The sequence below is a fragment of the Vulpes lagopus genome, chromosome 24, assembly GCF_018345385.1.
Source record: "Vulpes lagopus strain Blue_001 chromosome 24, ASM1834538v1, whole genome shotgun sequence".
NCBI lineage: Eukaryota > Metazoa > Chordata > Mammalia > Carnivora > Canidae > Vulpes > Vulpes lagopus.
The window spans coordinates 41,299,299-41,312,094 of NC_054847.1; the positions used below are offsets into that span (position 1 = coordinate 41,299,299).

General features: G+C 40.4%; 1 protein-coding gene across 6 annotated transcripts in view; it reads left to right on the forward strand.

Annotated features, from left to right (window-relative positions):
- Nucleotides 1-12,796, forward strand: part of NEDD4L (NEDD4 like E3 ubiquitin protein ligase) — a 340,490-nt gene that overhangs the window by 299,022 nt on the left and 28,672 nt on the right. For all 6 annotated transcript variants that reach the window (XM_041739415.1, XM_041739414.1, XM_041739418.1 and 3 more), the window contains 4 exons: nt 1,266-1,324; nt 8,245-8,310; nt 10,063-10,292; nt 11,858-11,979. In XM_041739415.1, coding sequence (XP_041595349.1) covers nt 1,266-1,324; nt 8,245-8,310; nt 10,063-10,292; nt 11,858-11,979 — 477 coding nt within the window. The remainder of the gene's footprint in view (nt 1-1,265; nt 1,325-8,244; nt 8,311-10,062; nt 10,293-11,857; nt 11,980-12,796) is intronic.

Sequence of the window (12,796 nt, forward strand, 5' to 3'; positions counted from 1 at the left end):
CATTAACTTACTTCTGCTCTGACAGTTCCCAGGTGATAAGATTGTGGACCAGGGAGCTATTACTCAGTTATATTTGATTTATTTGGTTTTCCTTTGTTCTCCATCACAATGGCAACTTTTCCTTTCCAAATTCCTATTCATGAGGTAGGGAGCCTTTTGCTTCCATCAAAATTCTGTAAAACCATTGAAACATTTTACATAAACTTTCTGCCAACATGACTCAAAAATCAGGTGCTTTGGTAGTTTCATTTTAGAACTTGATCTTCGCTTTCATTAAAATAATTATTATACCAGGTTTGGAAAAATTCCTCGTAGGGTCACTAAAGCTAAATTTATTTGTCATTCTTACCAGTCTACTTACAGATTATACAGGAAATGAGCAGAATCAGTATTCTTAAATAATCCCACACCTTTTTTTTTTAAGCAACTTAGATATTCCCTAATACTCCAGAGAGGACCCATTGCCCTCTCCATACCTTTCCCACAAGTCCATCCCTGCCTCCCCCGCACACACAGTAACCCACAAGCACAGTCATGAAACCCAAGTGATGTAGGGCGGCTACCACACAGTATCACCTACACCACTGAAGCAGGTGTAGAGGCAGCAACCAACAGTCTTGGTGACGTTGACTCTTTGAGAAGAATGGACACTGCTTCTCGCCACCTTGACCCAAAGGGAAACCTGTCTCTATGTTGTTTGTCCACCATATCCAGTGCTCACTGTTTGGACTTCTTAGCTGCTTTGATATTTGCGTGCATCTGAGTGACATGTGTAATGGATTATTATTTTGTTCAACATTCGGATTCTTAATGGAAAGCAGTTTTCCCTCACCATGAGCGAAGAAAAAAGTACTTGAGAAAAATCGTGTGTGTGTGTGTGTTTTAACTTTTTAGGGGCTGAGACTTGTTATGCCTTTTTTCAATTAAAGGAAAATCAAGATCAAGTTATAAATCCTTGAAAGAACAGGGGTTTATAATTGAAATTCTGGCAGATTTTCTTGCCAAAAACAGTGTGAATAGATGGTTTGGCTTTAGTCGTGCTTTTTTGATGGAGTGTTTTTAACTAAACAGTATTGGGAGTGTGTGGAGGATTGCCATATAGAATAGGTTTCTCTTCTAACCCTGAAATACTAAGTCATTTATTTAGGGGGTTGGTATGGGAGACAGAACAGCTTTTGAAAAATCCAAAAATCTTTTTAAAACATTCTTGACATAGAATAGATTTGAATTAACATGCTGATTTTTTTTTTAACATTAATTTTCAGATAGCAAAATTACTCAGTGGGAAGATCCAAGACTGCAGAATCCAGCTATTACTGGTCCGGTCAGTATTCTCAAGTTTTAACTCTTCAGTCTAATATTTGGGTTACATCTAAACATGTATTTCTTGTATATAATTGCTCACCTGGTGCCAGGGGCCTGGTGTGGTTGGCTAGATTAGCATCACTCCCATCTCCTCCTCACTGGAATTCCCGGGTGGGATACAACTGCATTTGCCTTTTGAAGGGCTTTCGCTTATAAAGGAACAGAAAGTGGAAAGTGTTTTGCCAATAGTAACAAAACTGTACGTTTTTTCCTCCTGTGTAAAAAGGTGGATGAAAAGTATAACAATCAGAATGTCCTCTCCCCCCCTCCTTTTTTTTTTTTTTTTTTTTTTTTTTTTTTTGCCAAGCCCTATATATGTAGAGTTTGTCATTTCTTTCGGCCAAGGGTGGTAAATGCATGCTAACAATCTGAATCTCTTCCAGCGTGGAACGTTTGGAAAAGTTTGGGTGAGGTTGTAGCCAACCTCTGAAGCTGGCAGGGTTAAGAACCTCTGTCTCTGCTGACCCACTACCTTACGGTCCCCGCCTATACGCCCAGGGCGAAAGGAAGCTAGGTAGAGAGCCCTCTTAAAATACTGCCACATGTGGTGTTCAGCCCACCCCCACCCCATCACTCAGCAGTAACGGCTCCTTGGTACCCAGCACCGCCTGGGTCACAGTCATCCACAGGGAATGTACCAGCATCTTTGGTCAGTGTTGATAGGAGCCCGGGGAGCTAATTTGGAATTACAGGAAAACTGTGGCGTCACAAAACATTGCAGACTTGGGGATCTGTTAAAAACTGGAGGAGCCAAAGGAAATAAAAGCATATTGACTGCTGGGCTAAGAGGCCAGTAGGTTTGGGTTTTTTTAATACTGCTTTTGTGGCTTTAATCTGGTTCAGTTCAAATTATGTTTTGAGTTATTAAAGGTAAGTCTGTTTGAAAACTTAAAAGATAATACCATGCAAATCTCCCCTGATATTTGACATCCCCTAAGTTAATTTGTTGGATTTGTTTATTGGCTTTGTTCAGCTGCTTTGGTACCGTGTAACGCAAAGTGCCCAATCATACCTCAGTTAAAACAGCTGCTTTTTATGTGACTTCAACACCTGCCTTACCACCATGGCTTCCTTTTTATATATTCACAGTCACGATAAAGCGCTAGAGTCCTATTTTCTCTTCTGCATCATGAGAAACAAGGTATTCAGGAATCAGTGCTGTTTCCAAGTGACAGAGGACTTTTGACATAATTCTGAAGCCTTTTGAAATATCTCTATCACTTACTGATCATCTGCCTTCACTCAAACACCATTAGTTCTTACTATGTTGACAATTGCTTAGCATCATAAGTCCAAGTAGATTTGACCCAAAGAAAGATCTTTTTTTTTTTTTTTAAATTAAGAAAAGAGCCTTGTTTACTCTTTCATTAGTAGTAGGGAGTCTTCTTTCGGGAAGAGCATGCATATTTAGGTAGTTAGCAACTTCATGTAGACAGCTGGCTTTTGTTGTCATTCAGTTCTGAATATTTGGTAATTTCCATGATTGCTTTCTCTCCTTGACTTACAAGTTATTTAGAACATGCTTTTCATTTCTAAGAGTATGGAAGGGTTTTTGCCTATCCATTTCTTAACTAATTTTCTAATTTTATTGCATTGTGGTCAGAGAATATTATCTATGGAATATTGATTACCAGATATTTGAAACTTCCTTGGCAGCTCGGCCATTTTTTTTATATAAATGTTCTTTTTGTGTTTGAAAAGAGTGTGTATTCTGTCTTTGTTGAGTATAGAGTTCTTTATATGTCCATTATATCAAGTATATGGTGTTCAAATTATCCATTTCCATCACTGCTTTTTTTTCCTGGCTGTTCTATCTAACCAAGACGGTAGTGTCAGACTCTCCCTTGGCGAGCATGGCTTTATCAATCAATTACTTTCTCTTTCTTAGTATTTGCCTGGTATATCTTTTCTCCCGCTTAATTAGCTATGTTTTTTCTCTTTTCTTACCTTCGACTAGATAAATAAAATAGCCTGTATTTTCTTTTATTTCCTCTACTTGCTTAGAAGTTGTATTTTCTATTTCTGTTCTTTCAGTGCTTACGTTATTTGTAACCAACGTACTTCATGTCAAAATTGATCACTCTGTTCTCCTCCTGAGTAAGATGGGACTCAGGGGTTCTCTCATACCATCCTTCCTACTCCCTTTCCATTGTTCAGCAACATTATAAAACTTTCCAAATAGCCATTAATATTTTAACTTTTTTCTCAGCAGCCAGTGCTTGTTTACGTCCTTTACATATAAGCAGATTTCTTCGCCAACCATTGGTTCTTATACCTGCTACCTCTAGGTTTTCCTCTGAATGAAGTAGGATTCCAGATTCTTAGAGTGTTGTCTACAGTTCAGAATCATCTGGAAACTTGTTAGAAATGCAAATTTGGGGGTCCCAACCCAGGCCTACTGATAATCAAGCAACTTTGGGGAGTGAGCCCTGCAAAATCTGTTTGAACACACCCTCCCAGGGATGGTGGTGCCCACCTGAGTCTGGGAGTGGAAATCTCTTAGTCCGAGAGAGAGGGCTTATATGACCTCTCTGATAAATGATAGTTAGCTCTAGAAGTCTTAACTAACCATTATTTTCCTAATACCTGAGAGAGATTCTTTTCTTGTCTTCTGGCCTCCAGAACTGTTGAGAAGCTTGCTATTGATCTGATTGTCATTTTTTGGTAGCTAAGTCTTTCTTTTCTCTGGCAGTTTTGAATTTTCTCTGTGACTTTGACATTGTGTAATTTTACTGTCATGAACCTAAGTGTGCATTTCTTTATATTCTGCTTTGGACCCATTGTAATTCTTCAATCTGGGGACCCTTGTCTTCCCTCCATTCTGGAAAATTCTCCAGCTATTTCTCATATACTGTATCTTTGCCATTCTTCCTGGTTATCTGTACCAGTAATTCCTCTTGGGTGTGTGATTCACCTTCACATTCTGTCTTCCTAATGTCTTAGCTTTCCTATTCTCTGTCTCCCTCTCTCTCTCTCTCTCTCTCTCTCTCTCTCTCTCTCTCTCTCATTGCTATATTGTGGGCTCAGCTCTTCCAGCTAATTCTTTTTTAAGCTTTTTGTAACCTACCCTTTACCAGTTCATCATGTCTGTTATTTCAGTAACTGTGCTTAATTACTCATCATTCCATTGAGTCTTTTTCAATTTGCTTGGTCTTTTCAGTTACTGTTATTCTATCATGTTCTTTTATTTTTTTTTATTTTTTTAACTCATACTTAGCTCTCAAATCATTCTTAAAATGCTTATTTCATATTCTCTTTTAGATTATTCTGTTATCTCTGGCCATAGGGGCACTAAATCTCCCATATGTTGTGTCTGTAGACTCCCCTCAATGGTAGTTCAGTTTAGTTCAGTTTATAAAAAGTTCAGTTTATAATTTGTGTGTGTGTGCTCATCTTTTTTTTTTTTCCTCCCCTATGAGGCATTTATAAGTCCTGACCTGTATTTACCGTTAACTTCTTAGCTTGGGATCATGCAGGCCCAGTTAATATAACTGTGGACTTCATACCCACTTTGGTGTAGGCTTAGAGTATGAATTTATTACAGGTCTGTTTCTTTTTGTTTTTCTCTCGTTTGTGGTCCTGGACAGAAGGTAAGCTTCCTTACAACTTTCCTGGGCTGGTGGGAAGTTTTCTTGTCCCTGTGTCAGATGTAGGTTTTAAGCAGGGAACTCTGTTTCTTACTCCCTAGCTTAGTCATACAGACTGTAGGGCAACTTCTGTGGCCCCATGTGAGGATTAAAACCCCAGCCCAAGCACCAAGTCTAGGTCCAATGCTCCCGTCTTTAATTTTAAGTCTTTCTGCTTATCTAGAACCTAGAGTTTCTCTTTCTCCCAAGTTTTAAAAATATCCGGATTAGGGGAGGGGGGGTTCCCTGTCTGTGGCAGCTCAACACAGCATTACTGTAAGTCTGTGTTACAAGCATCACCAGTGAAAGCGTTGGTAAAGTGCTGTCCGTGCTTGCTGCTCTTATGAATACTATCTCATGTTTGTGTAACGCTTTGTACTTTTTTGAGAACTTTATAAATCAGCTGCTTTGAAACTCAGCAACAGTCCACTCAAGAATAGGGAAGATGCTGTCATTCTCAATTTGTCAGAAGCTCAGAAACCCACCCGTGTTGCCATCCATCCCAGCAAAGGCCAGAAGTAGAACAGGAGCTATGGGTGTGCTGGCCGCGCCAGGGTCTCCACGTCAGACACGAGCCCCCCTCTGAGGAGCACCAGCATCAGCTGGACTGGAGCGATGTGAGAATGTTTAGACCTGACTTAGACGATCAGTCAGGCTTTCACTTCTGTTCAGAAAAGAAAACATATATAATATAGAGCTAAGGGCTTTTATCAACAAACATGTTAAGTTTTGGATCAGGCTTTATGTTAGAAGTTAAGTTGTACGCAAGAAAATAATATGCCAAAATTTCAAAAGACAATAAACAAATACCAGACATGTACTCCACTCGTGATTCTCTTCAAAGGCTGCACTTGTAGGGAGGTCTTTGTCCAGGGAGGTCTTTGTCCTGTTGGCATTAGTTCAGGAAGAGAGTATAAAAACCTATTTATTCTGCTGCTTCTTATTCATAAGAACTATCTCCAGAGAGAAAAGAGAAGTATTGGAGGAGGATAATGATTTTTCAGCTTTCATGCATCATTGCCCAGAATAAGAAAGATCAGAAATATCTCAGCATTTTATTTCCACCCACATGCAGTCAGCACCTCCCAGGTACAAGTCAAGCAAGAGAGTAGAGAACACAAGCTGGGGGCAACATTTTAAGATATATCCTCCCTCTGTGATTTAAGACTCTTGAACTTGTATTTTAGGCCTGCCTTCAACATTTTCAGGGGGGACACAAAAACAAAAAATAATTGCTGGGAACCACAGGTTTTTGGAAACAGAAGAGCCTTGAAGTTCATCTAGTCCATTTCTTCCTTGACTATGAAGAAATTCTGTAGTCAGGAGGTTATGTCGCGGGGCTAGCTGGCACCAGAGTCTGCCTTAAAAGTCCGGTCTGCTAAAGCCAGCTTGAGATAATGAAAGGGCATTTTTTTCAACTTACTTTCCCTCTGACACAGTTAAGTGTAGTTAAAAGCATCAGCTGAACACTTTCCTTCTGGAGACTTTATATACACTGCTCCTGTCATGGCGTCTTCCTTCCTGCCCTCTGGGTTCTGCTCAGACCACTCCTATAAAGGAGCCTACCAGCAACTCTGTTTTCCCTCAGTACATTTACCACTATTCATTTATTTATTTCTTACTGCCTGTTACACACAATAGCTTGCAAGCTCCTGGAGGGAACAGGAAAAGAAATCTTTGGTGGGTGTACCATTATTTCCCTAGCACCTAAAATGCTGGCACACAATAGGAGCTCAGGAAGTATCTGTTGAACGAATCAGCAGAGGAACCACCAAAGAATCCATAAAACTGTACAGGAAATCTTAGTTTATGATGGGATATAGTATTAGAGCAAAAAACATGATAATGTCCTCATTGGCTTATGTCAGAACAGTGTATCCTTGCCCTTACTTTGGTGGTCTCCTGAATATTGGCAAAATTTCTACCTTTTCTAGTATCAGGATTCATAATTGACTTCATCAGACTGAACACGGCCCAAAATAAATATGATAGATGGTCAAATCTAGTGTTCAATGGAAAATCCAATGAAGAATAGCTTAAAAGCTGAGATCCTAGGTACCATAAATTGTCTTAAGAATCTCCTTAGGACATATAAACATGTTGCCTTTATTGCTCTTGAATTACAAAGCAAAACACTGACATGATTATTGTTTTCTATAAGAGTGGTTATTTTTGTTTTGGCTTATTGTTCGTGTGATTGTGTCTTAAAATAGTATGAAGGAGGGAAGCTTTTGTTTGTCACTTCTCCTCTTTCTGAAAAAGTATAAGATGTTAGGCTTGGAGTCTGGAGACACTTTAAGGATCAGTATATTTTATTAACTTAGTCCAAAATGATATCAGCAGAACTATTCTTGCCCAAATTCATACTATTTGTGGAAAAGCAACAAGTTTTTCTGAGTACGAGGCTTGTCACGTTATGTCCATGTGTATGCAAAAGCCAATCTTTTCCGCTTTCTAAAAAAAAATAATAAGCCTTTTCAGTAGCCTGAAGTCAGGGCTCTGGCTCTCAGATATTTTAAGTACTTTACACTATAGCAAGTAAATAGTATAAATGACATTAAAATGTTATTACTTTACCAGAAGAGATTCCAGAACTTTTAAGTAATGATAGCCAACTCAGTTACTGAACCCACGCCTTTGGTACCATCACTCTGCTTCGTAGATACGCCACTCCAGATATACAGAAATCCCTGCCCAAGACCTACTAACTAGTAAGAGGCAAACCTTCCATTCCTAAATCGAAGACCTTTCCAAAATGCTGTCTACCTGATTTTATATCCCTTGCTATGAGTATCCGTTCACTGGCCTTTCTTGTCATTTTATTTCCTCCCCATGGTTTCTAAAAGCACAGTTAGTCTTTTCAAAATGACCACATAGGTGATTTTGGATTTTATCTCAAAGAATCCTAGCCAATGACTTTTATCTAAATCCCCCCCCAAAAAAGGTTACACCTCAACTCCCATTTAGACAAAAGTCACGTGGACAGTGTATTTGGTTTATGTTGCATATCTCTAAAAATGATGTCAATCCAGTTATTTTAAGGGGTAAAAGCCCCCTGCTTAGTGCTGATTTGCCGTAATCACCTCTAGGCCTTTCTGTCTACACTATAGACATTATATAAATTTCAGTGATAATACGGAGAGTGAGAATTTTAAGGTTTATGATGTGTGAAATTCTGTGAATGTTGGCTCAGTAGACCTAAAATTTCTAGTGTATTGTGTACATTATCAATATGTATAAATTTATCTTCCAGGCTGTTCCTTACTCCAGAGAATTTAAGCAGAAATATGACTACTTTAGGAAGAAATTAAAGAAACCTGTGAGTAACATATCTTCCAGAAATGCTGTTCTAGTCATTTGTAAGTTACCAAAGTTACTTCAGTGAGAACGACTCGTGTGTTACCTTTATGTGTATACTAAAAATACTACCTTCCTTTTTCCATTGCACTTTGATCCACCTGGATCTTCAATCTGAATTTTCTTTTTTAAGAGACATGGTAAGTGAAGACTAACCTAGTATTACATATCAAATCAACCTGAGCAGTCATTTCTTATGTAATACATGAAAAGATAGAAATGATTTTAATGGGATATAAACCAATTCAGGACCTAGTCAGAAAATCTGGAGAAGCCTGTACACTTGCCTATGGTCATCATCATAAAACCTAGACCCCACTTACAAAAATGTTCCCATCCTTCCCTTCCAATTCAGAAGTATAATTTTAATCCTGTTGCTAATATAAATATAATTTGTAATACTAAATTATAATATTTGGCATATTAAGAGCAAGTGTAAATTTTCAGATTAAAATTCTCAATGGGAAACCTTGTAAGATTTTTACAAGACCGAGAAACCCTATGAGGTTTTTTACAGGCAGCATTTAAATCACAATATTACATTTTCTACTGACACATCCTCTCTGGGTCTTCAGCACTGCGTCTTCTGTTGTACTGCCTGACTTTACCTCTCTGGTCCAGGTTTTACCAGTTTTCCCTTCAATTTGAGCATCCGTGGTTTCTACACCAGCCACGGTTCCTTGGCTTCCTCCCCTTGGGAAGAGGAGAGTATTGGCCATGGCTCCCCTCACCCCAGTCTGCCCAGCCTCCATCCCCTCAGCCAGTCCCTCTTTTCTGGGCCTCTTTGATGGGGATGCCCAGATGCACGAGACATCATCTCTGCATCGGGAGCTCTCACTTTGGGGTTCTCTTCTCCCAGCGTTCTGATTCAAGTAGCTGTTGGATAACTGCCCTTGAAGTGACTTCGACACACACATGTAAAATTCCTCAGTGTTAACTTTGTGAGGAACCTACATTTCCCCCAGTAGCAGGGGATGACTTTGTGGGTAGTAGCCCATCTCTCCCCAGCACCTCCACTGTGGTGTCACCTGCCAGGAGGCTCACTCTGCAGATCCACTGTCAGGGCAGGGCTCACCCTGGTCCTCCTCTGTGTCCAGGCTGTGGTTATGCCCAACTCCAGTCAAGTGCTTACGTTCATGTTCATGAACTGTGACCTTTACAATGCTTTCCCACAACTTGGCCTGATAACCGAGGTCCCACTTCTGATGGCAACAAAATTAGCTTATAGGCATGGGGGCTCCCATCTCCCAGCTAGAGTGCCTGCCAGAGTTGGACGTGCACTCATCTCGGCCAAGTGGGGATTGTTTTATGGGTTTCTGTGACCTGGACTAACATCCCTTTCTTTGACAGAAGCGATGTGGAGAGTTGACCATATTTCAGTGGCCCGTAGGTGGATAAGTGCCCCACATGGTTTATAAAACGGGGAGAGGATGACGGTCTTCTCCTCAAACACGCTTTCTTGTGCATCATGTGTTCCCGGCTGAATCTGCCAGCTGCTGGCACATACTCTGTGTATCTTATCCTGACATAGTGGGGCTTGCTGTCTGTGTGAAGAAAATCCCTGAAGGAGGGAATCTCAGCTGGAACCCTTCATCACTTGTTTATTTGAAGACTGCCGTCATTTCTGCTCTTTGTTGTTGGATTTTTTTTTCTGTTCGAGAGTGAGGCGTGTGTTTACTGTGTGATTACAGGCTTGTTTTCTTCTTTCATGTAGGCTGATATTCCAAATAGGTTTGAAATGAAACTTCACAGAAATAACATCTTTGAAGAGTCCTATCGGAGAATCATGTCTGTGAAAAGACCGGATGTCCTGAAAGCTAGACTGTGGATCGAATTTGAATCAGAGAAAGGTCTTGACTACGGGGGTGTGGCCAGAGAGTGGTTCTTCCTCCTGTCCAAAGAGATGTTCAACCCCTACTATGGGCTTTTTGAGTACTCTGCAACGTGAGTATGCGGAGGGCTCTCTGAATGTGGCCCCCACCCCCCCCCACCCCCACACTGAAACAGTTTTACTCATAACGAATTTAAATTTAACAGGAGAATGAGTGGCTCAGTCATTTAAGATGAATTAACAGTGCCGATTTAACCCCCCCCCCCCAACCGTCATAGATCTAGAACAGGTTCCGACTCTCCATGGTGAAGTAATGTACTCTGTGAACACCTAAAAATAATTTTTCCCTTGTCATCCTGGTTCACGTCATTGAAATTGAAAATGTGCTGGGTACTTATGGTAGGGAACAAAAGGCAATTTTCATTTGTAATGTTATGCTAATTCGAGAGGATTTGTCAGTGTCAGAATTCAGAAATTCATCAGGTTACAGACAAGAATAGTTTCTGAAGTTCTACTACTCAAAGGCAAATGATGCGAACCTTGAGGACCCATTCTTCGTGTCCTGGTCCTGTAAGGAAAGAAACAGATTCTCCCTTGCATTAGGATTTCATGATTGCCAAACATGGAAACTGAGGCCGATTTAGATGCCTTCTCAGGAATCAAACACCTGCGACTTACAAGGCCACACATTCCTTCCAGGCTGTAGGGTCTCCAAAGGCTTAGACTAGACCTGAGGCCCCAGTAAAATAGTTGACCTTGCTGAAAGGCAGCCTGTGCTCTAAGGGGATATGGCTTCTCCCACATTATCTAGCTGGTGCTACTCTCCTGGAAGCTATTTTAGAAGCCAACCTTAGCATCCTCCTTGGTTGATCTAGCCAAGAATTTCCCATTTTGTTTACTGTTGTTCTCCAGTTGCTTGAGAAAGCCTGCTATGTGAAATTGGTAAAACCTTTGAAGTGGAGGGCAGGGTAGGAAGGTAAAACCCTAACCTCTCACCCACATTCCCAGAGAGAGAGAAAGACAGCACCACCACCCCCATGCCAGGGGAATCTATGAAGCCCCATTTGAAACCAACTGATCTCAAGATGTTGAGACCAAAAAAATGGTGATTAGATACGTGTGAACATTTTGAGGTTTGCAGTGTTGAGACACCAAATGCTGCTACCAGTGCCCTTGTTGAGTGGGGGAGGGGAGGGCACCTTTCAGGGCAGAGTGTGCTGGTCGGACCAAGGGTTGGGTCCATCAGAAAAACTTGAATCTCCAAACCAAAAGTCTCCCAAAGGAATTAACCCTCATCCTCACAGAGAAAACGTGGTACTCATGTCATTGGGAATCCACACATGGTTCCTCTGTGTTAGACAGCGTTTCTCATCCTCCCAAGATACTCGCCTAAACCATATGAAACTGACATTTCTGTAGAGCAAAAAGTACTCAAATATGAACAGTTTCTTGAAGTGTAACTTAAGAAGTGTAACTGTTCTGTTAGACCTCAATGGGTCACAAAGGGACTAACTAGACAGTGAGTCCTGTCCTCTAGCTTATGCCTTGTCCCATTGGGTACAGAACGTTCGCAGGTGCGCTGTGCAAGTCCAATGACAGGTGGCAAAGGAGAATTCAGATTCTTGCATTTCTTATTTAAAAGTATGATTGTGCTTTTCCCTTCTATCCCTCCCCAAAGGGACAACTACACACTTCAGATAAATCCCAATTCAGGCCTCTGTAATGAAGACCATTTGTCCTATTTCACTTTTATTGGAAGAGTTGCTGGTCTGGCAGTATTTCATGGGAAACTTCTAGATGGTAAGTTACTGACGTGTCACAAAAGAACCAAAATGGGACATTGCTGTTTGTGGTTCCTTATTAGGCTTCATATCTTTCACATCACAATTTTAAGCAAAAGTTTCACTGATTTCTCTAGAATTCGATAAATTAGTTTTATGGTTTGCCTATAAAAGGTGCTTTTCCCTGGTGTCATCCTAATTTGAGCACTGAAGGCATAGTGTCTACAGTTTCAAAAAATTTTTTTAACTGACAGTGTGAAGCACAGAACATTCTGTATTTGCACATTTTCTGCTATCCAGAGTAACTTTTTTTTTTTTTTTTTTAGCAAGAGGTAGATTTGGTGACAGATGGAAAAGCTAATTGAAAAGTTAATGAAAATGATCTCATCCACCCAATATCCTGCTATTGTTCTGTTTGTCCTCAGATTATTGTTTTTTAATGTGAAGGGACTGTAAATAATTTCAAAGCAATGCTAGAAGTCAGTGAAGACCTTGACCCTGAGATCACTGCTTAAACAGATGGCACAAAAGAATCTCATTATTATTTAGAGCATATAAGTCAGGGAAGAACTTCAAGGTAACCTCAGAGTTAGAAGTCAGACTTCTTCCCTGGCAGGATCCGTAGGCTGATTAATAGTAGACAACTCTTCTGGATTCCATTACTTCAGAAGTACTGACTGGAAGGGGGGATTACAGAAATCATCAGTGAGGAAGTGGAGTCAGAAATATTTTTGAAGGAGGAACCTGGGTGGCTAAACAGTTGGCTAAACATCAGACTCTTGCTTTTGGCTCAGGTCATGATCTCAGGGTCATGAAATCGAGCCCCACAAAGGGCT